The sequence below is a fragment of the Lithobates pipiens genome, unplaced genomic scaffold (genome assembly GCF_037356315.1).
Source record: "Lithobates pipiens isolate NorthernLeopardFrog02 unplaced genomic scaffold, aLitPip1_a1.2 Scaffold_13, whole genome shotgun sequence".
NCBI lineage: Eukaryota > Metazoa > Chordata > Amphibia > Anura > Ranidae > Lithobates > Lithobates pipiens.
In genome coordinates, this window is record NW_027507718.1 from 358,547,504 (window position 1) to 358,574,055 (window position 26,552).

General features: G+C 42.9%; 1 protein-coding gene across 3 annotated transcripts in view; it reads right to left on the reverse strand.

Annotated features, from left to right (window-relative positions):
* The window catches only part of MARCHF1 (membrane associated ring-CH-type finger 1), a 479,165-nt gene extending 452,831 nt beyond the window's left edge, over positions 1-26,334 (reverse strand). Inside the window, exons 1-2 of one of the 3 annotated variants that reach the window (XM_077477154.1) lie at positions 25,889-26,333; positions 25,436-25,644 (exon numbers count right to left, since the gene is read on the reverse strand). In XM_077477154.1, the coding sequence (XP_077333280.1) occupies positions 25,436-25,534 (99 nt within the window). In that variant the 5' untranslated portion in view covers positions 25,535-25,644; positions 25,889-26,333. Of the gene's footprint in view, positions 1-25,435 lie in introns of all 3 variants that reach the window. The other 2 variants (XM_077477155.1, XM_077477156.1) reach the window with 2 other exon arrangements.
* Positions 26,335-26,552: the final 218 nt, after the last annotated feature.

Below are 26,552 nucleotides of genomic sequence, written 5' to 3' on the forward strand. Positions count from 1 at the left end.
ATACTTTAATCTCACGTGTCTATCTCAACTGTGGTGTACTCCTCCTGGACTCACTGTGTATGTCTACTGCCTTAACATGACACGCGCCCTTTTTGGCTCTTGGTTCAATGACCGCACCCTTGTTCATATTCGTACTCAGGCTCACCGCCCGGACGCTCTTGTCCTATACCTCTGGGTCGTGCACTGGGGGCTGGCCTACACAGTGACTCCATGCGGAAAAAAGCGAAATTCGCTCCAGTGTTTATGTTTTTGTTTACGTTCTTATATGTGTTTAAGTTTGCTCCCCACCTTCCCTGCACCCTCCCCCCACCTTCCTTCAGAGACAGAGTCTCCTTTCTGAATATCCTACTCCACATGTCCCACGGCCCTTCCGGGTCCCTCTTATTTAATCAAAAGCTTCTACTGCCCTGCCCACTGGCTGGCGACAAATCTCTAAACTCGGCCCATTTCCTCTTCCCGACACCCCTGACGTGAGAATAGTCTCATGGAACGTGAAAGGCCTCAGATCTCCTAATAAGAGAATGAAAGTCCTCCGGCACCTAAAAAGGTTGAAAACAGATATTGCCCTACTGCAGGAAACCCACCTATCCGCTCCAGATTTTCATCGCATGAGGAAACTCTGGGTCGGCAAAGTCCTAGGCTCCGACGCCGTTAGTCGTAAAGCGGGTGTTCTCATACTGATCCACAAAAACCTCCCGTGCGAGGTATTGTCCACGCACTCAGACTCACAGGGAAGGCTCCTCTCGCTGCACGCCCACCTGGGGACCAAAGAACTAGTGATCACTAACGTTTATGCTCCCAATAACCCTAGCAAGTCTTTCTATAGTGACCTGACCTCATGGCTTCTCCGGACCACCCAGACTCCCCATTTAGTTGGCGGTGACTTTAATGACATCTTACACCATACGGACGACAGATCCCCTCCCCCACGCCGCAGGGCGACAAGTGTTTCTTCTACTCCCTCCCACTTTGCATCCACCATGGAATCTCTCCATCTTCGTGACCTATGGCGATTATCCCACCCAGCAGACAGGGAATATACCTTTTACTCACACCCACATAATATGTTCTCGAGAATTGACTATTTTTTTGGCTCTGACGATCTCATACCCAATTTGACTGAAGCTGAAGTGCTTGATATAGCTATCTCTGACCATGCCCCAATCTCAGTTAGTCTTAACAACCTAGATCTCCCACCTCACCCAAGACTGTGGCGCTTCCCCTGGTATCTCCATGGCAACCCTGACTTTCAACAGTTTATGGCGAACTCCTGGCGTGAATACTCGGAAGCTAACTCCCCTCACTCAGACTCCCCGAACCTCTTCTGGGGCCAGATCATTTCTTATGCTTCCTCCTTTAAGAGGAACGCACTGTCTCACTACAAACGGGCCAGTGCGCGACTACATCTAGCCCAAAGGTCCCTCTCCACTAACGATTCCCTTGTTAATAGAACCGAATGGCAGGCGGCCAAGAAAAGTTTCGACACTTGGGCAGATACTCTCGAACTAACTAAAAGATCCCAACTCGACGCAACGCTACACAAGTTTGGTAACAAGGCGGGCAAGCTCCTAGCGAGGCTGTGCAAGGGCCCATTCCACCCGACGCACATCACTTCCCTCAAAGACGCGAAGGGTGCTGTACAATCTACCCCACAAGCTATTAACAAGGCGATGTTAAACTATTACACAGCCCTCTACGCCCCAGACCCCATAGACAATACTGCGGCTCGTTCCTTCCTCGATAGTGTGGCGTTGTCTAAAGTTACCCCTGAACAACTTGAAGCTCTTAATGCCCCCATCTCCCTTGATGAAATTTCCATCACGATACGCAAACTAGCCCCGTCCAAAGCACCAGGCCCCGACGGGTTTACCAGTGAATTTTACAAAACCCTCTCCTCCATTACAGAACCCACTCTCCTGAAGGTGTACAATGGCATCTGGTCTGGTGGTTCATATCTCCCGTCTGGAAACCAGGCCGTTATAAAACTCCCTTCCAAAAAAGGGAAAGACCCACTTGAACCAGGCTCATATAGGCCGATATCCCTCCTCAATCTGGATGTCAAAATCCTGTCCAAAATCATAGCCACGAGACTAGCTGCCATTATACCCTCCCTTATTCATCCTGCCCAATCTGGCTTTGTGAAAGGCAGAACTGCCACCTTGAATATACGTAAAGTTATGCTTGCTCTGGAACACGCTAAAAATAATCCGGATGGGGATTTTTCCATCATAACTTTAGACGCGGAGAAAGCCTTCGACAATGTCAGCTTTGACTGGCTCTTTATGACTTTATCTGAAATGGGCTTCTCGGGGCACTTCTGCCATCTCATCAAAGCCATGTACTCCTCCCCAGCAGCTAAATTAGTCGCGGCTGGAGTTCTCTCGGATGAATTCCGCCTACATAAAGGCACTCGCCAGGGCTGCCCACTCTCACCGCTCCTCTTTAATATCGCACTAGAACCTCTATCCAGATATCTGTCCCAATCGGCCCCTCTCCACGGTATTCGCATTGGCCAACATGACCTGCGCACCTCCCTTTTTGCTGATGATGTGCTCATCTTCTCGTCGGACCCCGCTTCCGACATGCCCGTTATTAAAGAGGTCTTTGACGTCTTTAAATCATGCTCAGGGCTGCGTATAAATTATGGTAAAAGCGAAATTCTCCCGATAGGGTCCTCTCGCAAACCCCTTGGACACAACATTCTATCTTTTCAACCGCCAACTCATATATCACCTATCTAGGCATTAAAATTGGAAAAGTACCTTCCTCCTTTTACCACCTCAACTACCCCCCTCTGATCACGAAAATCTCTCAAGAAATGGTGAACTGGATGGATCTGCCTCTCTCGCTTCTGGGAAGATGCCACCTGCTGAAAATGGTTAGCTTTGCCAGGCTACTGTACCCGCTTCAAACCATTCCCCTGCTCCTCCTTCACAAGGACGTTAAAATTCTGGAATCGGCTTTTTCTTCCTTTATATGGAAGGGCAAACGCCCACGTATAGCCTTAAAAAAGTTGCATCTTCCCAGACGCGAGGGGGGTATCAGCCTGCCTAATGTAAGACTGTATAATCTGTCATGTCTGTTACGTACTAGTCTGGACTGGATCTCTCAATCCTCCAGATACTCCAACTACTCCTTGGAAGCTGCCATGGTCTCCCCACTCTCATTGACAGCTCTCCTCCACTGCAGGTGGAAGTCAGTACCGTCTCGGTTTCAACATAACCTCCTACTCAGAGACACTGCCATAGCTTGGAGGGAAACCAGGAAATGCCTCAAGCTCCCCCCTTTTGTCTCCAGGCACCTTCCGATACAGGGGAACCCCACTTTCTCCCCAGGCCTACTCCACAAGCCATTCCACATTTGGAAAGAGAAGGGCATCACCAGTTTTGCTGCTCTCTGCGATCTTGACTCTGGGCGACCTATGCCCTTTTCCCTTCTAGCGGAAAGGTTCTCCCTCCCGTCAGCTCACGCTTTCCACTACAGACAATGTGTCAGTTACTTAAAGGATGTCTGCAGTGATAAATGTAAACGTTTCCCCCTAACCTTTCTGGACCGCCTGCTTAAAGACGATACCTATAAAATTTCAGACATCTACACACCGTTACTCCAGCAGGTCACTCCTCAATTGACATCCTCATCAGTCGCCAACTGGGAGAAAGACTTCCCTGACCCGGATATAGTAGAAAAAATCCTGCAAGGACTTAACAAAGTTTACCGCCTAACCCCTAACGAGATCTGGAGGGAAACGCAACTAAAAATTGCCCACAGGGCATACCTTCCCTTCCTTCCATCCAACTCAGATCAGGACAACACCAAGTGCCCCCTTTGTCTCCAGAACAGGCCCTCGCTGGCACACCGTTTCTGGTCCTGTTCCTTCATCTCATCCTTCTGGGATCGGATCCTCTCCTACATCTTTAAAGTTACCCTGCTGAAACTGCCAAAGGACCCCCTTCTTCTCATCTTTGGATACGGGGACCCTCTCCTGCTTCCATGGTCTTCCATCAACAACCGAGTGCCCTTAAGCGGCACGCCGTACAAACCCTCCCATGTGGACTGGTCTCTGCTGTGCCTACTCCATGCCAGGAAAACCATTCTAAAGAGCTGGACTTCTTCTCTTCCCCCCTCCGTCGCCCAGACGCAGAAGGAACTCCTTTCACTCCTGTACAAAGATCGATACAACGCAAACTTCAGGGACGAAAAAGCGAAGTCTCGTTTCTACGCGCGATGGCTTCCCTTCATATCTGACACTCTCCCTCCGGTGGATATCATCAACCTGGACCACTTCACCTTCTCATATTACGACACTCGACTACCAATCTCGGAGTCGGTTTCCCCCCCAGTCTAATGTTTGATCTACGCCCAGGAACCTACTGACCTCCGGGACTACCTTTTGGAACCCCCCTACCTTAGGGACTCTACATGAAAACCTCGTATTCCCCTTCCCCCCCTCTTTTCACCTTTTTATTTTCCTTTCTGTATGTCTTCCCCTCTTCCCCTCCCCTCCTCTCTTTTTTAGTATTTCTTTTTTTTTTCTACATCTATTCTAATACTCCTGCTCCTATGATCCGTTATTTTTCTTATTCATGGGAAATGATATTATCCTGTTTTATATATATATTACTTTTGCAACTATTTCTCACGCAAGATCCATCCAGTCGCTGTCAGTTTGCTGCTTTGTTCTACTTATTTCACTGCCTTCCTCTCGGTTTAAGTATTACAGTTTATGGTCTTAGTTCACTACGATAAAGATACAATCTGCTCCTACTTTTATGTACCTCATCTGCGATGATGGTTCCGCAATATCGTACTTGTTACTGTTGCATCTGTATTTGTGTCTTTATTTATTTCTCAATAAATACTCTTTAAAAAATAAATAAAAAATATTGAATTAAAAAAAATGAACACAGGGAGGTTAAGTTCTTCTTTAAGGCATCTGGCTAACATAAATATACAAAGCCCAATACCAAACTGTCCAGTGAGGTAACCGGAGGATCTTTTTGTCCCAGACACTAAAATCGATCATTACAATATACTGTATTTTTTATAACTAATTTACTGGAGAAGAGTTTACATTACTAATATCTAAAAACTAAATAAATGCAATTTTACTGTATTGTGTATTTATTTACTCATGTCTATAATATATATTGGCATTTTCTGGCGGCAACATATTAGTCAAGCTCATTAAGGGCGTTGCTTTCCCCACTTTAACATTGGTGCAGTTTTTCAGTAGTCATTGCTTAAAGTTATTATTGTTCCTAGACACACTTTTCATGTTTTTCTTTAATTGAGACATCATTTTTAATTATTCATCATAGTTGCCAAGATCTGTGAGGCTTCCACAACAGGAAAACAGAAGTCTTTGCTGATAAGGTAACACCTTTATGAATGAACTCCTATCCCCCATGTAGCAGTGGAAGGCATATGGAGTGTATTTTTAAAGTCAGCTGTAAAATATGGAATCCCCCTGGAAGTTAAAATCAAATTTCAAAATTTCTAAGCAATGGTTTTGCCATCTTTAAAGTCAAATACCTCTTTCCTTTTTGAAGACTAAAATTGTGCTATTAATGCTGTTAGTGTCTCAGAGACACTAAAAATATCATCAGTAAACATTAGAGAAAACCCACAAATCTTGCCAGCTGCTTGGTAATAGACATACTCAGTCTATTTAAAAAAGGAATGGTTTTACTCCAACATTGGATAGGAACAGGAATTGATTGAACATGTTGGCCTGCTGTTTAAACGGACATACCGTAGGTACAGCAACCATAGTCATATACAGTATTATGCTGTGATTACTAGTTCTGCCACTAGATGGTAGATGCTAGATGGCCTACATATGTTGTTTTAATGTTTTAATCTCTGCCTGCCACTCAATTGGAAGGATTGTTCCAATTTCTTGTCCCGCTAATAAAAAATTTGGCTTTTTAATAGGATATGGTCACCATGGGTTATTTCAAGAAATTCACCAGACTTCGCTCAGGTTACAACTTAGAGATACAGTCAATTAGATAAGTCTGGACCCAAATGTAACCTTCATTTATGAATTTTTAGACAAAATCGCTTAGTTATCCTTAGTTTATTATTTTAACTCTTTTTTTTTAACTTCTATAGAAATTATTCATATAAATATGCTTTCATATTATTCATATTCATATATTTTGATTATTAAATGTTAATTTGGCATTACATTAATATAACAATGTTGTTTATGTTCAATCGGATGTATACATGTTGTAAAACGTTTGCGATTGTATGTGCAATACAAAACCTCATGTATGTTTTGAAAAAATTAATAAAAATTTATTGTAACAAAAAAAAAAGAGCTTTATGGTCATCACCAGAAACCAACTGGTTCTTCCTTTTGTCTGTCCCCCAACTAGAAAGCTGAGACTTTAAATGTAAATCCTTAGCAAATTGATTCCAGGAGTGATTTTTACATAATTTTTACTCTCAGAAATATGAATATTTTTATTGCTACTACTAATAGTCACTTATATTAAAGTGATACTAAAGTCTTTACTAAAGTCTTTTTTTTTGGTTTATAAAAAGAACAAATATGTCATTCGTAACATTTCTGTGCAGTGGTTTTGCATAGAGCAGTCCAGATCCTCCTCTTCTCGGGTCCCTCTTTGATGCTCCTGGCCACTCCCTCCTGTTGAGTGCCCCCACAGCAAGCAGCTTGCTATGGGGGCACCCGAGCCGAGCCCAGCTCCCTGTGTCCATTCAGACACAGAGTAGTGGCCCGGCCTTGCCCCCCTTCCCTCCTCATTGGCTCACTGACTTTGATCGATAGCAGCGGGAGACAATGGGTCTCTCATGCAACATTGGTGGATCTAGATGGACCTCAGGTAAGTATTAAGGGGGCTGGGGGGGGGGTTGCTGCACACATGAGTTTTTTTTTAATCTTAAAGGGGTTGTAAAGGTTCATGTTTTTCACCTTAATGCATTAAGGTGAAAAAACACCTTGCTGTCATGGGCCCCCAGCCCCCCGTTTTACTTACCTGAGCCCGTTCACCTGCTGTGCACGTCCCCCGGTGTCCTCTTCTCCACTGAGTCTGGCCATTGATTGGATAGATTGATAGCAGCACAGCCATTGGCTCACAATGCTGTCAATCACATCCAATGACACGGCTGCCGGGGGGCGGGACTGAGTCATACACTTAGTGTCTATGGAGTGCACCCGCAAAGCTAACCCCTTCGGGAAAGAGCTTCCCAGAGGGGTTAGCCTTAGCAGTGAAGCACCGAGACAGCCGCCGTGGGACCCCAGAACAGCAGGATTGGGGCCACTCTGTGCAAAATGATCTGCACAGTGGAGGTAAGTATAAAATGTTTGTTATTTAAAACAAGTTATTCTCTCTCCCCCTTGTTGTTTATATTATGCTTTGAACCCCTAGCTGCAGTCATCCGAGAGAACCCGGATATAGGCGGTGTCTCCCTGAGACAGAAGGAATACAAATTGTCTCTTTTCACGGACGACATACTTCTCACTCTAACGAAACCACACATTTCGCTCCCCAAAAAATTGCATAGAATTGCTAACACGGTGGTATTTGCTCCACACTCCCACGGAGGGCTGGGAGCACCCGATATTATAAAGTATTACTATGCTACCCACCTTACAGCAACCATCTCCTGGTCAATGTGCCTTGCAACATGTAGATGGTCGGAGTTGGAAATGAGCATTGCCAGTCCCGTGCATTCTTGTTCCATGCTCTGGTCTGACTTCACCTCTTCCATATCACAACTTAAACATATATGCCTAGGACCAATGTTATTTACTCTATTTATTTGGAAAAATGTCACAGGAGGTTCTCTCTCTCTTCTCCATGCCCACCCCTCTAAGGCCGCGTACACACGGGCGGACTGTTCGCCCAACTTTGTCCGCTGAACAGTGTTTGGGCGGACAGTCCGCTCGTGTGTGGGCTTTCAGCGGACAGTTTCAGCGGACAGTTGGACGGACAAGGTTTTTCGGAAATTCCGAAAAACTGTCCGCTGAAACCTTGTTTCAGCGAACAGCCCGCTCGTGTGTAGGCTTGTTCGTCAAACAAAGTTGCGCGCATGCTCAGAAAGGATTTTCACGCCGAAAGCTATAATGCAGTGTATAGGACGTCGTATTTTTCGTCCCATCGTACGTGCTGTTCACGTCATCGTGCACGGTTTCAGCAAACTGTTCGTTCGTCGTGTGTGGGCATGTCCGTCCATGCTAATTTTGAGTGGACTGTTTGCTGAAACTGTTGGACGGACAAAGTTGGGCGAACAGTCCACGCGTGTGTACGCGGCCTTAAACGTTATTTTCAATCCAGACATGCCAGACAGCCTTTCTTATGTGAATATGTATCCATGGTCTCAAGCAGGCATTTCAACTCTGTCACTTAGTACATCCGGTGACCCGCAAGCTACTCTCCTTTCAGGATATCCAAAACAAATTTGATATACCAAAGAAGTTTTTTTTTTTACTTACCTTCAATTTAAACACTATTTTCACTCCGTATCACCTACCATGGCCTTAGAAAACCTAATGCCTTTGAGGCTTTATGTACCCAAGGCCCATACCAGCCAGGTCTCATATCCTCTATATACAAGATCCTTCATGACTCGTCACCACCCACGTTAGAATCCCATTTATATATGCGGAGATGGGCCAAGGCACTACCTACCCCTTTATCTCTCCCTCAATGGCAGGAGATCTGGACTTCCATCTCTAAGGCTTCCAGATGCGTGGAGCAGAGAGAGAGACAGCCTATAAGGTTCTGATGTTTTGGTACAAAACCCCTGAGGTTATGCATAAGTATGATCCCTCCTTATTCCGAAAGTGCTGGAGATATATGCGGGATGTGGGAACAGATTACCATATCTTTTGGGACGCTGGACGGAGGGGACAGAGTAAACCTGCTGTGTGGGACCAGGTGGGACGCGTGAGGAGGGGTGAGAGATAGCTGTCCGTTTCCCTATATATAGGTCCGCCGTGACCACCAATGCCCCGACATACTCAAGCACCTGTTCAAGTTCAAGTGTGAAGTGGATTGATCTTTTGATGTGGCTTATTCTTTCACTGTTCATGGAGTGCATACAGAGTGGTTTTAATGAATAAAGTGTTTTAACGGTACTACACCATTGGAGGCTTCCACTGTTATTTCTTTTGAGGTGTGTATATATATATATATATATATATACGCTATTAATTGGAAGAGATCCAGGGATACAGGCTGCGATATTGGGATGCCCCATAGCATTCATCTTCTGAGAGGATTCAACGTTTTTTTGGCCAAGCATGCGAGTGTGAGGCTTAATAGCCGGTGAGTGTACTCACAACGGGGGATTCACAGTCACAGAAGGTGTGGTGAAGGAGCAAAATTAAAAAATTTTTGGACACCAACTATCACTTTCACGTGGATTACTTATATTGGACTGATTTATAGTTTAAATATATAATAGCCTATGGTGATGTAAAAGGCATTTTTCTCACTGTTGTTTGATTGTTTTATTTTGGGGGGTTTATTATAATTTTAAAGAGGAAGTAAACCCTGATGGGTTTACTTCCTCTTTTTTTCCCTGCAAAGGTAAAGCATAATGGACTACTATGCATCGCATAGTAGCTCATTATGTGTCACTTACCTGACACAGGAGCCAGCGAAGTCGCCGCTGATCCCTGTAGTCCGCCGCATCCATGTTGCTTGTGGCGTCTCGCAGCTCCGACGAATCACAGCGGCGCAACCGCGATGACGTCACTCCCGTGCATGCGCACGGGAGTCGCGCCTCGCAGCTCCGCCGCTGTCATATGGCGAAGCCGCGATGACGTCACTCCCGCGCATGCGCACGGGAGTCGACAAATTTGGCAAATCCATTCTTGGATTTGCCGCATTTAGTGCGCCTGCGCGCCGCTGTCTACGGCGCATGCGCCGTAGACAGCGGTGCCCATTTTCGGGCAAATATCTCCTAAACCATATAGGTTTAGGAGATATTGCTTAGACCTACAGGTAAGCCTTAATCTAGGCTTACCTATAGGTCCAAGTTGTTTGGAAGGGTTTACTTCCTCTTTAAGTATAGATATATGAAAACGTATATATCTTTATTTACACAAGGTGGGTGGTATTTAGAGTGTTGCACTCATAGCACTTATATTCTGTATTGCATATTTATATGTGATTATATATATATATATATATATATATATATATATATATATATATATATATATATATATATATCATTTCATGTGTGGGAGTATTTGTAATTGAGGTAGATAGTGTGATTTGTATTGTTCACATGTGTATAGCGCTACGTGGCATCAGTTATTTTTTCATTTAAAAAGAAACAATTGTGAGGCACTTATTTGACACTATCTTTTGGGATTGCCCGTTAATTGTACCTTTCTGGTCCTCGGTTCAACCACTGCTCCAATCGGTGTTGGAGATGGATTTTCCGATGAACCCAGCACACTACTTATTGGGCCTCCCGGTTCCAGGAATAACTAAACATGCCAAGAAGCTGATGTAATTTATTCTTTTAGCTGCCAAGAGAGTAATACCTGCCCATTGGTTGTCTTCTGCTCCTCCTACACAACCCCATTAGATCTTAACCATTGCACAGATAGGCAGAATGGCACATATGACAGCGGTGGTACAGGACTCCTTACCCCAATTCTCAAAGATAGGGGATTCCCGGGACAAATCCTCTTTTAACCCTGAATCCGTATCCTGAAATGCTGTCAGATGTCCCTCTGGCAATTTACCTCAGTCACACTCCAGAGATCATAATGCCTGCTACCATTATATGTTCTATTACTATGCAGTTACTGTATCCAGATCCGTGGTGTAACCCCCCCCCCCCCCCCCTTTATTATTCTCTCTACCTGCCTTTTCGCATTATGCTGCCCACTCAAAGATGATTCCTTTGCTGTGATTGTGATGACAGTAATGATTGTCTGTATCGTATTTGCTTTCTTTTTGTTTTTCTGAAAAAATTTCAATAAATACACATTTAAAATAAAAGCTCATTGTGCCTAAAAGCAAAGTTGCTCATTTCAAGGCAACTTTAAAACTATGACAAAAGTACCTGAAATGAGATGATACCATAAAGCTTGAGATCAAGCATCAAGCATAACAATTTATAAAGTCCACAAAGTTTACTGTGACATTTAAAACATTCAAATTATCAGTATATACATTCCCTTAACATGCTAGGTAGGGATGAGCCAAACACCCCCCGGTTCGGTTCGCACCAGAACCTTCGAACAGACCGAAAATTTGTACGAACTTTAGAACCCCATTAAAGTCTATGAGACTCGAACGTTCGAACTCAAAAGTGCTAATTTTAAAGGTTAATATGCAAGATATTGTCCTAAAAAGGGTTTGGAGGCCCGGCTTCTGCCCCAGGGGACATGGATCAATGCAAATTTTTGTTTTTTTAAAACTGCCTTTTTTCTGGAGCACTGATTTTAATGACGATTAAAGTGAAAAAAAGTGAAATATTTCTTTAAATATCGTGCCTGGGGGGTGTCTATAGTATGCCTGTGAAGTGGCATGTGTTTCCTGTGTTTAGAACGGTCCCTGCACAAAATGACATTTAACAGAAAAAAAGTCATTTAAAACTGCTTGTGGTTTTTATGTAATGCCTGGTTACAGCAATACGGATGAAAATCATTGAGAAAAATGGCATGGGTAGCCCCCCCTGCCCATTACCAGCCCCTTGGGGTCTTGTACGGATATTAAGGGGAACCTCGTACCCAAATTAAAAAAAGGAAAGGTGTGGGGCCCCCAGGCCCTATATACTCAGAACAGCAGTATACAGGCGGTGCAAACAAGACAGGGACTGTGTAGGTTTGTTGTGTTAAGTAGAATCTGTTTGTAATTTTGAACTGGTACATTTTTAAAGTGTAGCTCCAGTCAAAAAATCTTTTTTTAAGCTTTTTGCAAAACATAGGGAAGGGTTATCACCCCTGTATAATTTTTTTGTCTGTCTGTCTTTTTTCATCTCACTTCCGGTTGTCTCCTTCCGTTTGCAAGTAGGAGACGTTTGTAAGTTGGATGTTTGAAAGTAGGGGCCTGCCCTATATGCTCTGCAGAAATTTGTCTGTAAGCCCTCAAAGTGAATCTTGGTGGGCGCTGAAGCGCCATGCTGTGAACTATTATATCAAGAATTGTAATTACATGCCATTGTGGTACAGTAGTAGAAAAAGTGGGCCTTTGGTGGTTGTGGTGGTGGTGGTGCTGGTGCCACAACACTGTAAGTCTTTACAGTTACTCTCGGTGGGCGCTGGAATGGGTCTTGCTGTGAAATATTATATCAAGAATTGTAATTACATGCACCTGTTAAACAGGGGTTGAAAAATTGGGCCTTATGCACTGGTGCCACAACACTGCAACCCCTCACAGATACTCTAGTTGGAGCGCAGGAATGAGCACTGCTGCAAAGCAGTGCATCAAAAATTGTAATTACATGCCCCTGTTAAACAGGGGCTGAAAAATTAGGCCTTAGGCACGGGTGCTGGTGCCACAACACTGCAGCCTCTCCCAGATACTCTAGTTGGAGTGCAGGAATGAGCCCTGCTGCAAAGCATTGCATCAAAAATTTTAATTACATGCCCCTGTTAAACAGGGGCTGAAAAATTGGGCCACTGGTGGCGGCACCCAGAACCAAAAATGTTCTTCCACGCTATCAGCAGGATCATTGAGGAGGAAGAGGATAGTCAGCCAACATAACAGGATAGTCACTCAGCATCAGCATAGGCATTGTTGAAGGGATGTGACAGTTCAAAAAAAAATTATTCGGTTACATCAGCTTCAGGTGCTTGGTAGTTGGTGGTGATCCAAGACTGATTCATCTTTATGAAGGTCAGTCGATCAACCGAGTTGGTGGACAGGCGCACCCTGTTACAAAGCCTCCAACAGCACTGAATGTGCATTCCGAAAGAATGCTGGATGCAGGACAGGCCAGTAGCTCAATTGCATACTGTGCAAGCTCTGGCCAGTAGACGTGCTGACTGAAGTATTTATTTTCTGCATTTCGTATTCGTCCAAAAAATACATTTATTTAGTTACTCCCAAAATAAGTTTTTATTTATTTAGTTTTTCACAAAAAAAAATTGCATTGGTGTGGGCCTTTAGAGACGAGTGCATCAGATCGCACCGCTGCTATTTGCAACATATGTCTCAAGTGTATCTCACGTGGCCAAAACATCAGCCGCTTGGGCACCACATGCATGACTGACCAGACATATGTTGACCTGCCATGCAGCTCGTTGGCAAGCATACCTTAAAGACCCACACCAAAGAACAAAGGGGACCCCTCCTTGCTCCTCATCAGCTGGGATCTCCAACCCCACTATACCCTCAGTCCTCTCTGAAACCTGCACTTAGAGGAATGAAGGTGTAGAATTAGGTGTGTCACAGCCAAGTACTTGCGGGCGCTCTGCTAGCAGTACACTGACGTACAATTGTACCAGACAAATTTCCCTGCCCCAGCTGCTGGACCGCCGAAAGAAGTTCACTCCCAGCCATCCACATGCCCAGCGGTTGAATGCTGGCTTGGCTAAATTGCTAGCACTTCAACTGCTGCCTTTTCAGTTGGTAGACTCAGCCCCCTTCCGACTCTCTACCGGCATGTGGAAGGCAATGCCCATGCCTCGCTGGACTGGGCGGTCAGCGGTAAGGTGCATATTACCGCTGACTCATGGTCCAGCAGGCATGGACAGGGATGCTGCCTATCTTCTAGGCCCATTGAGTCACTCTTCTGGCAGCTGGGAAGGATGCAGGACAAGGTGCAGTAGTGTTGGAGGTTGTTCCGCCACCATGCCTCTAAAATGCTACTACTGGTTGTGACACACCTCTCTTCCACCCCCCCTCTTCTTCTTCCTCCATGGCCTCTTCCTGTGCTTTGCCTTCTGAACCAGCGGTGCTCCGTAGGCATTGAAGGGGCTACGCAAGTACACAGGCAAAAAGATGCCATGCCGTGCTTGCACTGGTGTTTGGGGGACAGGAGCCACACTGGGGCAAATATTTTGTCAGCTCTGCAGTGGCAGGCTGAGAGGTGGTTGATGCCATGCCAGCTTAAGCCAGGAATGGTGGTTTGCGACAATGGCACCAACCTCCTCTCTGCCCTCCGACAGGGACAACTGACCCATGTGTCCTGTGTGGCTCACGTCCTTAACCTGGTGGTGCAGGGGTTCTTGGGCAGGTACTCGGGCTTACAGGATGTCCTGAAGCAGGCCAGGAAAGTCTGTGTGCATTTTCGCCAATCATATAATGCCAGTGCTCGGCTGGCTGAGCTCCAAAAGGAGTTGACCCTGCCCAAGAACCGCCTCATATGTGACATGCCCACCAGGTGGAACTCAACGTTGGCCATGCTGCAGCGAGAGCCATCAATAAATACCTGTGCGACACCAGGACAGGGTCAGGGGAGCTCATTTTTTTTCACCAAGCCAGTGGGGCATGATCAGGGATGCATGCACTGTCCTCTCACCATTTGAGGAGGCTACAAGGATCGTGAGCAGTGACAGTGCATGCATCAGTGACACTGTACCTATTGTCCACCTGTTGGAGCACATGCTGCGTGGAATAATGGACAGGGCACTAGAGGCAGGAAGAGGACTTCCTTGCCTCTCAAGGCCCTCTTTATCCAGACAGTGTTCCTGCTGCCCCACCCATCACACAGAACACTGATGGGTTCAGACAATTTTTTAGTCCGCAGCCCTAAGGTATGATCGGTTTCAGCAACCATCGCCAGCATCTGATTTACATAGTGCAGGAATACCTAGGGGCAAGTTCAGACTTGGACTCCTTTCCCACCGAAAATCTTTTAGCTTACTGGGTCTTGAGGATGGATCACTGGCCAGTGGACATGTGCATTAGTTTTCGTCCGAATGCATTTTCTCTGAATTTCAGGTATGTTCGTTATCGTTTTGACAAACGATAACGAAACCAGAGAATCCGAAAAACGAAAGATCCGACATAAATAAATGCTTTATTTTCGTTTTCATTTTGACACAGTTTGATACAAATCAAGTAGTGAGTACAAAAACACATTAGTAAACGCATAACAAAGACACAGAAAAAAAAAAGATTCGGCAGCGGAATCCCGCTTTAAATGTAGCTGCTGATAGACACACAGAACTGCAGCTCTAAGTGATGTCTCAATACTTTAAATGAACGATCAGCCCTGCTTGTGCCTTCATAATAGCAAAAGAGCTGTGGCTCTGTGTAATGTATCTGTGACTGCTTTTAATGCTATAAATGCAAAAAAAATATTTCCGGGAGCAGTGATTTTAATAATGCTTGAAGTGAAACAATAAAAGTAAAATATTCCTTTAAATTTCATACCTTGGGGGTGTCTATAGTATGCTTGTAAAGTGCGCATTTCCCAGTGCTTACAACAGTCCCTGCACAAAATGACATGTCTAAAGGAAAAAACGTAATTTAAAAGTACTCGCGACTTTAATGAATTGTCGGTCCCGGAAATACACATAAAAGTCATTGAAAAAATGGCATGAGATTCCCCCAGTACATTACCCAGTCCTTTGGGTCTGGTATGAATATTAAGGGGAACCCCCAAACCAAACAAAAAAAAGAAATTTCAGATCCCCCCAAATTCCATACCAGGCCCTTCAGGTCTGGTATGGATATTAACGGAAACCCTGTGCCAAAATTTTAAAAAAAATTGCGTGGGGCCCCTCAAAATCCATACCAGACCCTTCAGGTCTGGTATGGATTTTAAGGAGGAACCCTGCGTCATAATTAAAAAAAATCTGTACCAGACCCTTGTCCAAGTACGCAACATGGCAGGCTGCAGGAAAAGAGGGAGGATGAGAGACTGGCCCCCTCCTGAACCGTACCAGGCCACATTCCCTCAACATGGGGAGGGTGCTTTGGGGGAGCCCCCAAAGCACCTTGTCCCCATGTTGATGGGGACAAGGGCCTCATCCCCACAACCCTTGCCCAGTGGTTGTGGCCGTCTGCAGGCGGGGGGCTTATCGGAATCTGGAAGCCCCCTTTAACAAGAAGACCCCCAGATCCCGGCCTCCCCCCATGTGAAATGGTAACAGGGTACAAATGTACCCTTACCATTTCACATAAAAGTGTCAAAATGGTACAAAAGACAAGACACAACTTGGGACAAGTCCTTTATTAAAAATTAAAAAAATTTAAATATCTCACAAAGTCCATTCATCATCTTCTCTCGCTCTGCCGATGGACCGAAAAAAACAAAAAAAAACAAAGCCGCGACCGACCCGCCTCCATGGGAAGCACCCACCATATGACACGTCCTCACAGGTGATAGTTCTTTTGTAACTGAGGGTGGGGCCAAACGGTGATGTTCCAGGGTGACCCTTCCCCCTTCTGATGCACAGGAACTTCCCCGTGGCTTTCCCGGGGTGTCAGAGGGGGGTGGGGCCTGGTAATGGACTGTGGGGGATCCCATGCCGTTTTTTTCAGTGACTTTTATCTGTATTGCTGGAACTGACAATTCATTATAGCCACTAGTACTTTTAAATGACTTTTTTTTCCTTTAGAAATGTCATTTTGTGCAGGGACTGTTCTAAACACGGGAAACATGTTCCACTTTACAGGCATACTATAGACACCCCCAACGTATGAAATTTAAAGGAATTTTTCACTTTTATTGTTTCACTTTAAGCATTATTAAAATCACTGCTTCTGAAAAAAACGGACGTTTTAAAAACTTTTTTTTTGCATTGATACATGTCCCCTGGGGCAGGACCCGGGTACCCAAACACTGTTTTATGTCAATAGCTTCCATATAAGCCTTTAAAATTAGCACTTTAGATTTTTCATGTTCGTGTCCCATAGACTTTAACGGTGTTCGTGTGTTCTGACAAATTTTTTGCATGTTCGATATGTTCTGGTGTGAACTGAACAGGGGGGTGGTCGGCCCATCCCTAGTGACCATTACCACATAATATCTGACATACTTTATTGGGTTGTTAATCTATTAAATTGATCCCTCCCCTCTCACTGTGCAGCCTTAGTGTTGACTCTCTAATGGATATTGTGATGTCATTGCTTATTATCTTTACATGGGCGTGACATCACATTACATTGGTTAATTCATACTAATTTTGATTTACTCAATTTAGTGCATTTTTTTAGAATTGGGTGTTTATGCTGGATGCTCATTTGTGAGTTTCCAATATCGACACCCTATTAGGATTATTGTTTGGATTTGCTGCATTGTGTGCCCGTTTATTATAATTTGAAACTTTGTTTGTCCTTGTGTTATATGAGCTTTTTTTTTAGGGCAGACGTCATGTCTCAGTATTTGATAAACATTGTGTTGCTGGTCCGTTACCACAATTGATCTATTGATTGTTTTTATTTCTTTTGCCCTTTGGCTTTCCCTCAACCAACATGGCGTCATTAGCCATTTTGCCAACATGGCGTCATTAGCCGTTTAGCTCTTTGGTTTTCCCTTAATTAATATGGCGTCATTGGCTCCAGCCATCTGAGGCTCAGATTGAGGCTTGAATGTAAATACTTATAGCGGGGAGTCAGTACGCCACCCGAGCCCCAGGGCACTTAGTGATGAAATGCCTAGGGAGGAGCGATGTGCTGTCATCACCACACTGTTCTCACGCTCCACTTGCACGGGCGTGTTTATGGAACTTTTTTATAGTCTGTTTGCACGGACCTTTTTAAAAATAAACACCAGCTGGTTTTTCCGATTGCAAACTTTTTTGTCTCTTTTTATGGGCCTATACTCACCCATTGATGTTACGTTCATGGCTGTTCTTTTGAGTTCTGGTATCTACTAAGCCTGCAGGAACGCTCGGCTTGTTAGCCACTGGAGGTGTCGGGAGGACTCAAAGGCCCTGGCTGGGTATTAACCAAAAGCTCTGACAGCTTGTATAGCTGGTAAGCCTTCAATCTATGTGGTGGTGGATTCACAGTGTCCTTTGAATATAGAAGATCCCTCACAGGGTGTTTTCAACTTCAATTCATTCGTTGACTTGGTTGCTTTTGCTTATCCAATAAGTGATGTGTGTGTGCCACTTCACTGGACTATATGGATTTTATGTATCAATTTATGTGTCTATTTGATTGATTAACCACTAGAGATCTGCGCTATAGCCAAATGACGGCTACAGCGTGGACCTGCTTTGCCGGGACTACGTCTATTGACGTTGCCCCGTGCACGAGCAGCCTGTGCGCCCCATGATCAGCGAGTCTATGAGACTCGCCTGATCACAGATCGGAGCAAGGGGTCGATCCCAACCCCTTACCACATGATAAGCTGTCAGTCAATGACAGCTGATCATGTGATCACAACAGAGACGGTAATCGGCCGATCACTGGCGGCCATGAGAGGGACTTCAGTCCCGATCACGGTGAGCTGGGGCCAGCACATCAGTGCCCACCTGCCCCCTGCCAGTGCCAACTAAGTGTAGGAAAAGTGCCACCCATTAGTGCCCATAGTGCCACCCATTAGTGCCCATAGTGCCACCTATCAGTGCCCACAGTGCCACCTATCAGTTCCTACAATCTGCCTAAACAGTGCTGCACCTCAGTGCCACATATCCGTGCCCATCAGTGTCATCTACCAGTGCCCCTCAGTGCTGCCCATCAGTGACACCTATCAGAGCCACCTATCAGTGCCCATCAGTCCCATCTATCAGTGGTACCTATCAGCGCCCATCCGTGCCACCCATCCGTGCCACCCATCCGTACCACCCATCCGTACCATCTTATCTGTGCCCATCTTTGCCGCCTTATCTGTGCCCATCAGTACTGCCTTATCTGTGCCTATCGGTGCCACCTTATCTGTGCCTATTAGTGCCGCCTTAACTGTGCCTATCAGTGCCCACCAGTGCAGCCTATCAGTGCCCACCAGTGCCGCCTCATCAGCGCATTTCAATGAAGGAGAAAAATTACCTGTTTGCAAAATTTTATAACAAACTATTAAATATGATTTTTTTTTTTGCATCTTTTTTTGTTTGTTTAGCAAAAAATAAAACTCACAGCTGTAATTAAATACCACCAAAAGAAAGCTCTATTTGTGGGAAAAAAATGATAAAAATTTAATTTGGGTACAGTGTTGTATGGCTGCGCAATTGTCATTCAAAGTGCATCAGCGCTGAAAGCTGAAAATTAGTCTGGGCAGGAGGGGGGTTTAAGTGCCCAGTAAGCAAGTGGTTAATACCTGTTTATTAGATCACAAGTATCTTTATTTATTCATTATCAGCGCAGCTCCTTTTTACTTTTTATAAAACATGATTCACCCCTCTGTTTGTACTGTCGATCATTGTCATGTCAAAAGAGAGGGGAGATCCATAACTTTAGAATTGTCCCTATAAAAGGTGTTAAGCGGAAATCTTCCACAGCGACATCTGTTCCAAGAACAGCTGTGTAAGAGGGGAGTTCCCCTCATTTTTGGCGATTTCCTCTCACTTTCTGTGGCACCTCTGGGGCAGCAATAAATAAACTAGTTGGGGTTTGTTACCTTCCCTACTCTACTTAAAACAAAACAAAAAAAATGTACTATACATACATTTCAGTAGAGCCTTGCGGTAAGTTTTTACTGCAATGTTCACTTTAAAGTGGTAGCAAAGCCTTTATTTTTTATTTATTTCTACAGGTAAGTCTATAATAAGGCTTCCCTGTAGGTACAGTAAATATCTCCTGAACATGCATCGGTTAGGAGATAATAACTTTAGCAGCGCTGGTGATGTCATTGCATGAGCATTGCACTCTTAATAGACAGCGTGCCATCCATAGAGAGAACCCTGCTGCAACCATGAATGCACATGCGCAGGAGTGACATCATCGTGGTTCAGCCAGTCAAACTTGCAGACCCGGACGGAAGTCTGGGTGAAGATGGAAGCTGTGTCGTGGTGGCAGCGGGTCACTAGAGTGCTTTGTTTTCAGGTAAGTCTTTCATAATGTGCTAGTATGTGATGCATACTAGGGCTTTTATGTAATGGCACATATTTATTAAGATTTTCACTGTGTTTTTGTGCCTGGTAATGTTAATATCATTTATGATACTGTATAACACAGTTGCTTAATTAGATTGGGAAGGGTGTTGTGTGCAGAGTAGTTGTTATATTTCAATTTCCCTAACACAACACCTTAATTTCTTGCATGTCAATGCTGTCTGACCTTCTGGGAGTGTCTAATTACTCTCTGAGCTGGTCTACCTTCCCTGTCCCTCTACACCTCCCTCTTAAATACTATAGAGTATTGCTTGAGTGACAGTTCTGAGTCTGTTGAAGTTGAGGATGACTCAAGATGACCTCCAAGTTGGTAGCATCCAGCAACAGTCTCAGAGCTTCAGGATGTTTACACAAGGGAGGTTCTTGCAAGTTAATCACATGCATTAAATACATTATATTAACATATAATATTATTGGAAGATTTTTGTTTAAATAAATGGTCTGACAACAGGGTCTCTTCAAAAACACATCTTACTGACACTTGCATTGATACAATGAGGAAGAGACAAGGGCTCTTCAGTATCAGTATTTAAGGACCCGATAGCAGATATATTCTAGACAATCTTGTTACAAAACCACTTATGTAATGCAAAGAGAGAACCCCAGAGATGCTGTTTCACCCAATGGTCATTATTACCTTTAAGGACATAGAAAAATAGTGTCATAAAGACATGGGACATTCATAAAGAATAACACAGTTTGATCTATACAGTCTTAACAATGAATAGTCTTCACTTACAAACATTTTCTCGGAGAGGCTATTTTACAAACTAAAGAATGAGATGTTGCATAACAGAGTTTCAGTAATTACAAGACATGATGTAAATGGCTAACCAGGTCAATCCCTGTTATAAAAGAGCTTAATGTAACTGTTAACAGGACTCTAAAATTAACACTTACAAAACCTCTATTAACACTTACAAAACCTCTATTTCATTATTTGCATTCTTTTTATAGAAGCTAAGAACATTAATTAACTCTAGTATAACTTCTTAAAAATAGCCAACAAAAAAGGTTTCCAAAGTTTCTAAACTACAAAACATCAAAAAACTTACAGTATTATTAAAGCACAAGCCATTTGTAAGCCCAAACGGTGTAAGCCAATTTTTAATGAGTCAGTTCACAGATCTGCTTCAGCAATTGGTAAACTTACTGTATGTATAGTATATCATGTTTGTTACAATGGTAAGGATATGTGGACTTACAAGAATTATTTGGCATGCCACTCTACCATCAAAGTTTTGGAAAAGACGGCAAATACCCCTTTGCAACCATACTGAAACATACATGAATTAAAATTATACATGTTGCTGTTATTCCAACAGTTCAACAAGTTCTTTAGGAGCCCTGGTCTGCTTCTTTAGAGACCTGTTTCCTACTTTTGTGTTTCTGTGCACTTTGCCTACTACATATCTGTTCACCATTTTGGTCAAAGGAAATAGAGGGAAAGCTTAATATAATGCTGCACACATTATTATCAACAATTGTACCCTTGTTGATCTTCATTATCATAAACCACTTGCCGACTGGTTCATACCGACATACGTTGGCAAAGTGGCACAGGTGTGCAAAACAACGCACCCATGCATCGCTGCATCATTCACGGCTAGCAGGCGCATGGCTAGCGGGTGCGTGCCATGTACCCCACAGGTACTGCGGACGTGATGTCCGCCGGTGGCCTGCAATCGTGGCAAGGAGATACAGAGCGGGGAGATGCCGTAAACAAGCCATTCCCCTGTTCTGCCTAGCAACATGACAGATCTACTGCTCCCAGTGATTAGGAGCAGTGATCTCTGTGAGCCCACCCCCCCTTCCATTAGGGCATGCTGAGGGAAAACAGTTAACCCCTTGATCGCCCCCTAGTGTTTAACCCCTTCCCTGCCAGTGACATTTACACAGTGATCAGTGCATTTTTATAGCACTGATCATGGTATAAGTGCCAATGGTCCCAAAATTGTGTCAAAAGTGTCTGATCTGTCCACTGAAATGTCACAGTCATGATAAAAATTGCAAATCACTGACATTACTAATAAAAAAAATTATAAAAATTAAAAAATCTATCCCCTATTTTGAAGATGTGATAACTTTTGCACAAACCAATCAATATACGCTAATTGTGATTTTTTTTTTACCAAAAATATGTAAAGAATACATATTGGCCTAAACTGTGGAAGAGATTCGTTTTTTATATATTTTTGGGGGATATTTATTATAGCAAAAAGTAAAAAATAGCACCAAAAGAAAATGCTATATGTGGGAAAAAAAAAGAAGGCAATTTTGTTTGGTTGACTGCGCAATTTCAGTTAAAGCGACGCAGTGCCGTATCGCAAAAAAGGGCTTGGTCAAGAAGGAGGTAGATCCTTCCGGGGCTAATATAGGAAAGCGAGTATGTTTTTAACAATGCCTTCATAACTTGATTTTTTTTGTAGATAAATTCGCTAGCAGTGTCTACACATATGAATTGGAATTTGAAGAATAATATTCTCTTTTCAGAATCAATGCAGTCCCTACATATTGTTGGATTCTCAAACATCTCGGGCATCAATATGATGTGCTTGGTGTGAAAATAAACTCACAGACTGGTGTCAGTGGGCATGGGGAGTTTTTTCAGTTTTTCCTCCCATGCTTTAGACCCCTTTCACACTGTGACCGCTGGCCGTTAGCATTAAAGTGGTGCTCGTTTAAGTGGTGCTTTAGTGCTGTTTAAGCAGGGCTTTTTTGGCCGCTAGCGGGGCACTTTTATCACCCAAAGAAGGGGTTAGAAACGCATGTGTTGCGGCACTTCCGAATCGCTTTTTAGTAAATTTGGAAGCGCTGCCCTTTCATTTCAATGGGCAGTGCTGTATACAGCCCTCCCAAACCACCCCAAAGATGCTGCTTGCAGGACTTTTCCTAACGTCCTACAAGTACACCACCCCAGTGTGCAAAGACATACTGAAAAGGCCATTTCTACCGCGAAAACACCTGCAAACCACCTCAGTGTGAAATGGGTCTTACAAAGGATAGGTGTTTATGTATTCTGTTCCTTTTTAGCACAACCCTGCACCAAAAAGTTATCACAACAGTTGACTAATCCATCCCTGTGATGGCAAAGACTACCTTCCAAAAATTACCATGTACAAAATGTAAATAAAAACCATGCAAAGTACTTTATAGTGTATGCAATCATGTATCATTGTGCTGTTGTTATTTTTTAAACATATTTTTCTGCTGGGCAAATGCATTTTGTGACTTTTCCAGTGAAAAGAAGATAAAATGTAAAATGTATTGAATTATCCCTTTCTGGATACAAAATTTCCTTCACACCCATTTACCAAGCAAAGAGGCAAGAGGGCAATAATAAAATTAACTGTACCAAATGTATGTAGATCATTTTCATTGGTCCCAATCAGGTACTGCGTTAGACAATATGGTTAAAGGAAAACTTTACTTTTGTTTAGGATATATATATATATATATATATATATATATATATATATATAAATTGTTACACAGGCTGTTTTGTAATTAGGTATTTTTAGACCTGACCTTTCCACTGCAGCCAATTAAAACTGGCATAAGATTCAAATGTAGCTTCCATGGCACCATGGCAACTGTCCTTTCTACAGGACTTTGTTGGATTTTTATCCCTCTGCTTATGCAATTGACTCAGAGCTTTTCTCAGAACTCTACATAACATTTGAGGTAAACAAATTCAGGTTAACTCAGGGATGTTCTTAGGTTTAATGTAATGAGCCTATCTTTAGTGGAATGCTTGCCAAAGGTCTTGCATGTCTGGAAAGATTCCAATTTGACTTCGGTGTTTTCCATTACAAATCTGGGACTGGTCATGTGATTTTAGAAGGCAGACTCTCACACCTAGCCTTCACATTTAGAAATCTTATAGGTGTAATCACATGATCAAGCAGGTAAGTATCTGCAGTTTGAAGAAAGCTATACAATGTGTTCAACTACATTAGAGGATTTATTTTTTCTTCTCACCTAAAGTGAAGTTTAACATCAACTGAAGCACAGTTAAAATTGGCTAAACAATATGGTGTTTAATATTGCCAAGAACAGTAGGAAAATACTGGATCACATAACAAATGACATATACAAATCAAATTATTCAGTGAGTGCAGAAAATAATGATAAAACTAAATGTTATAACTCATAAACACCATAATAAATTTGCACTCTGTTAACTGATCTGTACACTAAACACTGATTGTTTGCCATTGTCTAGTACTCTGTCTACTATGCTTTTCACATTGTTCTGTAGGATTTGCTATATAGACAGTTTTCATGTATCTAAAATGAGCCCTGTCCTCGAGAATTGACTGACTACTGTATAACAAACTACTTGAGCCCCTTAACCTGGATTCAATGCAGTTTGTTACCAAATCCTTATTCAGTCATATGGTGACCAGTGGTGATTCATATACCCCTGATAGCATGTATAGCAAAGGCTAGCTCTTTCTAATCAAATGTTTTCAAATATTTGGGTTTATTGTAATCCAACGTTGGTAAAATTCATTATATCAGAAGTGGCATCAACAATAGGATCAACATGCCTGTCCTTCAACAGAACTATCCAAAAAAAAAAAAAAAATGACCTTTACTTAGGAAAAGAAAATGTGTCCTCTGACAAGTCATGAGCACAGGCCTCAGAGGCTGTTACCTTACTCTACAGACCAGCACATAGACCTGTCATTGCCCAACAGTTTAATTTTTTTTTTCTCCATTGTCTACTTCATATTCAAATGTAATAAAACCCTATTTTTAAAATTCTATTTACAACACATGCATAGTTTAGAATAAAAAAAAAAAAAAAAAAGTTATTTTACGTTAAAGGAGTAAGCAAACATTTTTAAAGCAATATTAGATTTAAAGCCAGTGTCAGTGAATATAATACAAGAGCCCCAACTCCTGACTCATTATCATATTCATCTTATGAAATACTTTATTAGACAAGCATGACATTTGTATACTCTCTATTCATTAGGAGCAATTATTATAGTAACTTCTTGGAGAAAACAAACCTGAAGCAATATATTGCTTGCTGTCTGCCTTTCAAACAGCATCTTACTGATAAAATGTATTATAACTGAGAAGCAGCTTGAGTAAATATTACATGGTCAGTAAAAATGGGTTTCTAATAATCTGAACTGCAGTGTCACAAGTTATGAAAATATGGCAAGGGTTGCGGTTATCACAGTAATTGATTATTAGAATTTCTAGTTATATTATGATCAATCCTTATTATATAGCTAATTATAACTCTACGGTGAAACACAAAAAAGACATGAATCCTCAATGAATGATTATGTTTTAGCATGACTAAATGATGAATGTTCTAGAGCTAAATATTTAGTATACTGAATAATCATAAAAGCTTTATCATTATTACTCTTATGACAATAATTGCTGCCCCCTTCTTTCCTTCTTCTAAGCAGGCATTGAACAGTGTACAGCATCTGTTCTAAAGAAAAATGACTCCTTACTTACCTCAACTTCTTTGTTCTTCTCCTTTGTTTTTCCCATTGAACTTCTCCCATTGCTAGCAGTCTCCCGAGCAGGGACTACACAAATCTGTTGCAGAGGCATGTTGTTGGGGCTGCAGGTAGCCAACACCTGATTGGATGCTTTGTGTATTCACTCCACCTTTGAAGCCCACCTGTATAACAGCTCATATCCTTGATTTTTCCAGCTCAGCTCTACGCACAAAAATAAATACAAAAAAAAAAAAAGGTAAATATAGATATTACTGAAAATGTAAGAGATCCGGGTCTTTTAAAAATAAAAGATAGAGAATTTGCAGAAGAAAAAAAGACATAATCCAGTTAGTTTTGGGGTGAAAAAAAAAAACGATGAACACGACAAGTTCTAGGTAATGTGCTCTGTCATTCGAACACCCTTTCACTCCCCCAAGAGCATTGTGCAATTCAATTTCTATGGTACCTAATAGCTGTCATGGAAACCAAGGAAACCTGGGTCTCGCAGGCCATTATTAGCAAGTGCTTTCTCTAATGGCACAGACTTCCACATTTGCAGCGGCTGCCACTTCTGCTTTTGTTTCCCAGCTGATTCCCCAGGAGGCTAGTAAGCACCCAGAGACACTGCATCGTGCTGACTAGGTAAACAGCCATAAGGCTGAAAAGCTTAGTGCCCTATTTTGGAGCCAAATCTCTTCCTTGAAAAGCGCAGATAGCTTGCTGTGTCGTTCATGCGTCTAATCTGCTTAGGTCAAAGGATCTGCCTTCAAGTGAGGAACAGCGGTGAGTGAATCAGGTGTAAAAAGGAATACCACACTGACAGGAGCAATGTGCTGTTCTGTAGCTGAATCCACTCGCTGTATTTTGTGTGTGTGTGTGTGCGTGTGTGTATGTGTGTGTATAAGACATCAGCTGCCGCACAGGCAAAATCAACAGGCACCCAAGAAAAGGAAAAAAAAAATGCTCAGACACATATACGCTCAGCAGATCACATGTAACATTGGCAAGTGAAAAAGCTCTCTAAGCATGGCATTTAAGGCAGCTGTCTTAATGTAAATGAGGCACATTAACTTTTGCTTCGTGTCACATTTATGACATTACCTGCTGTTGATGCTGATTAAAATACTGGT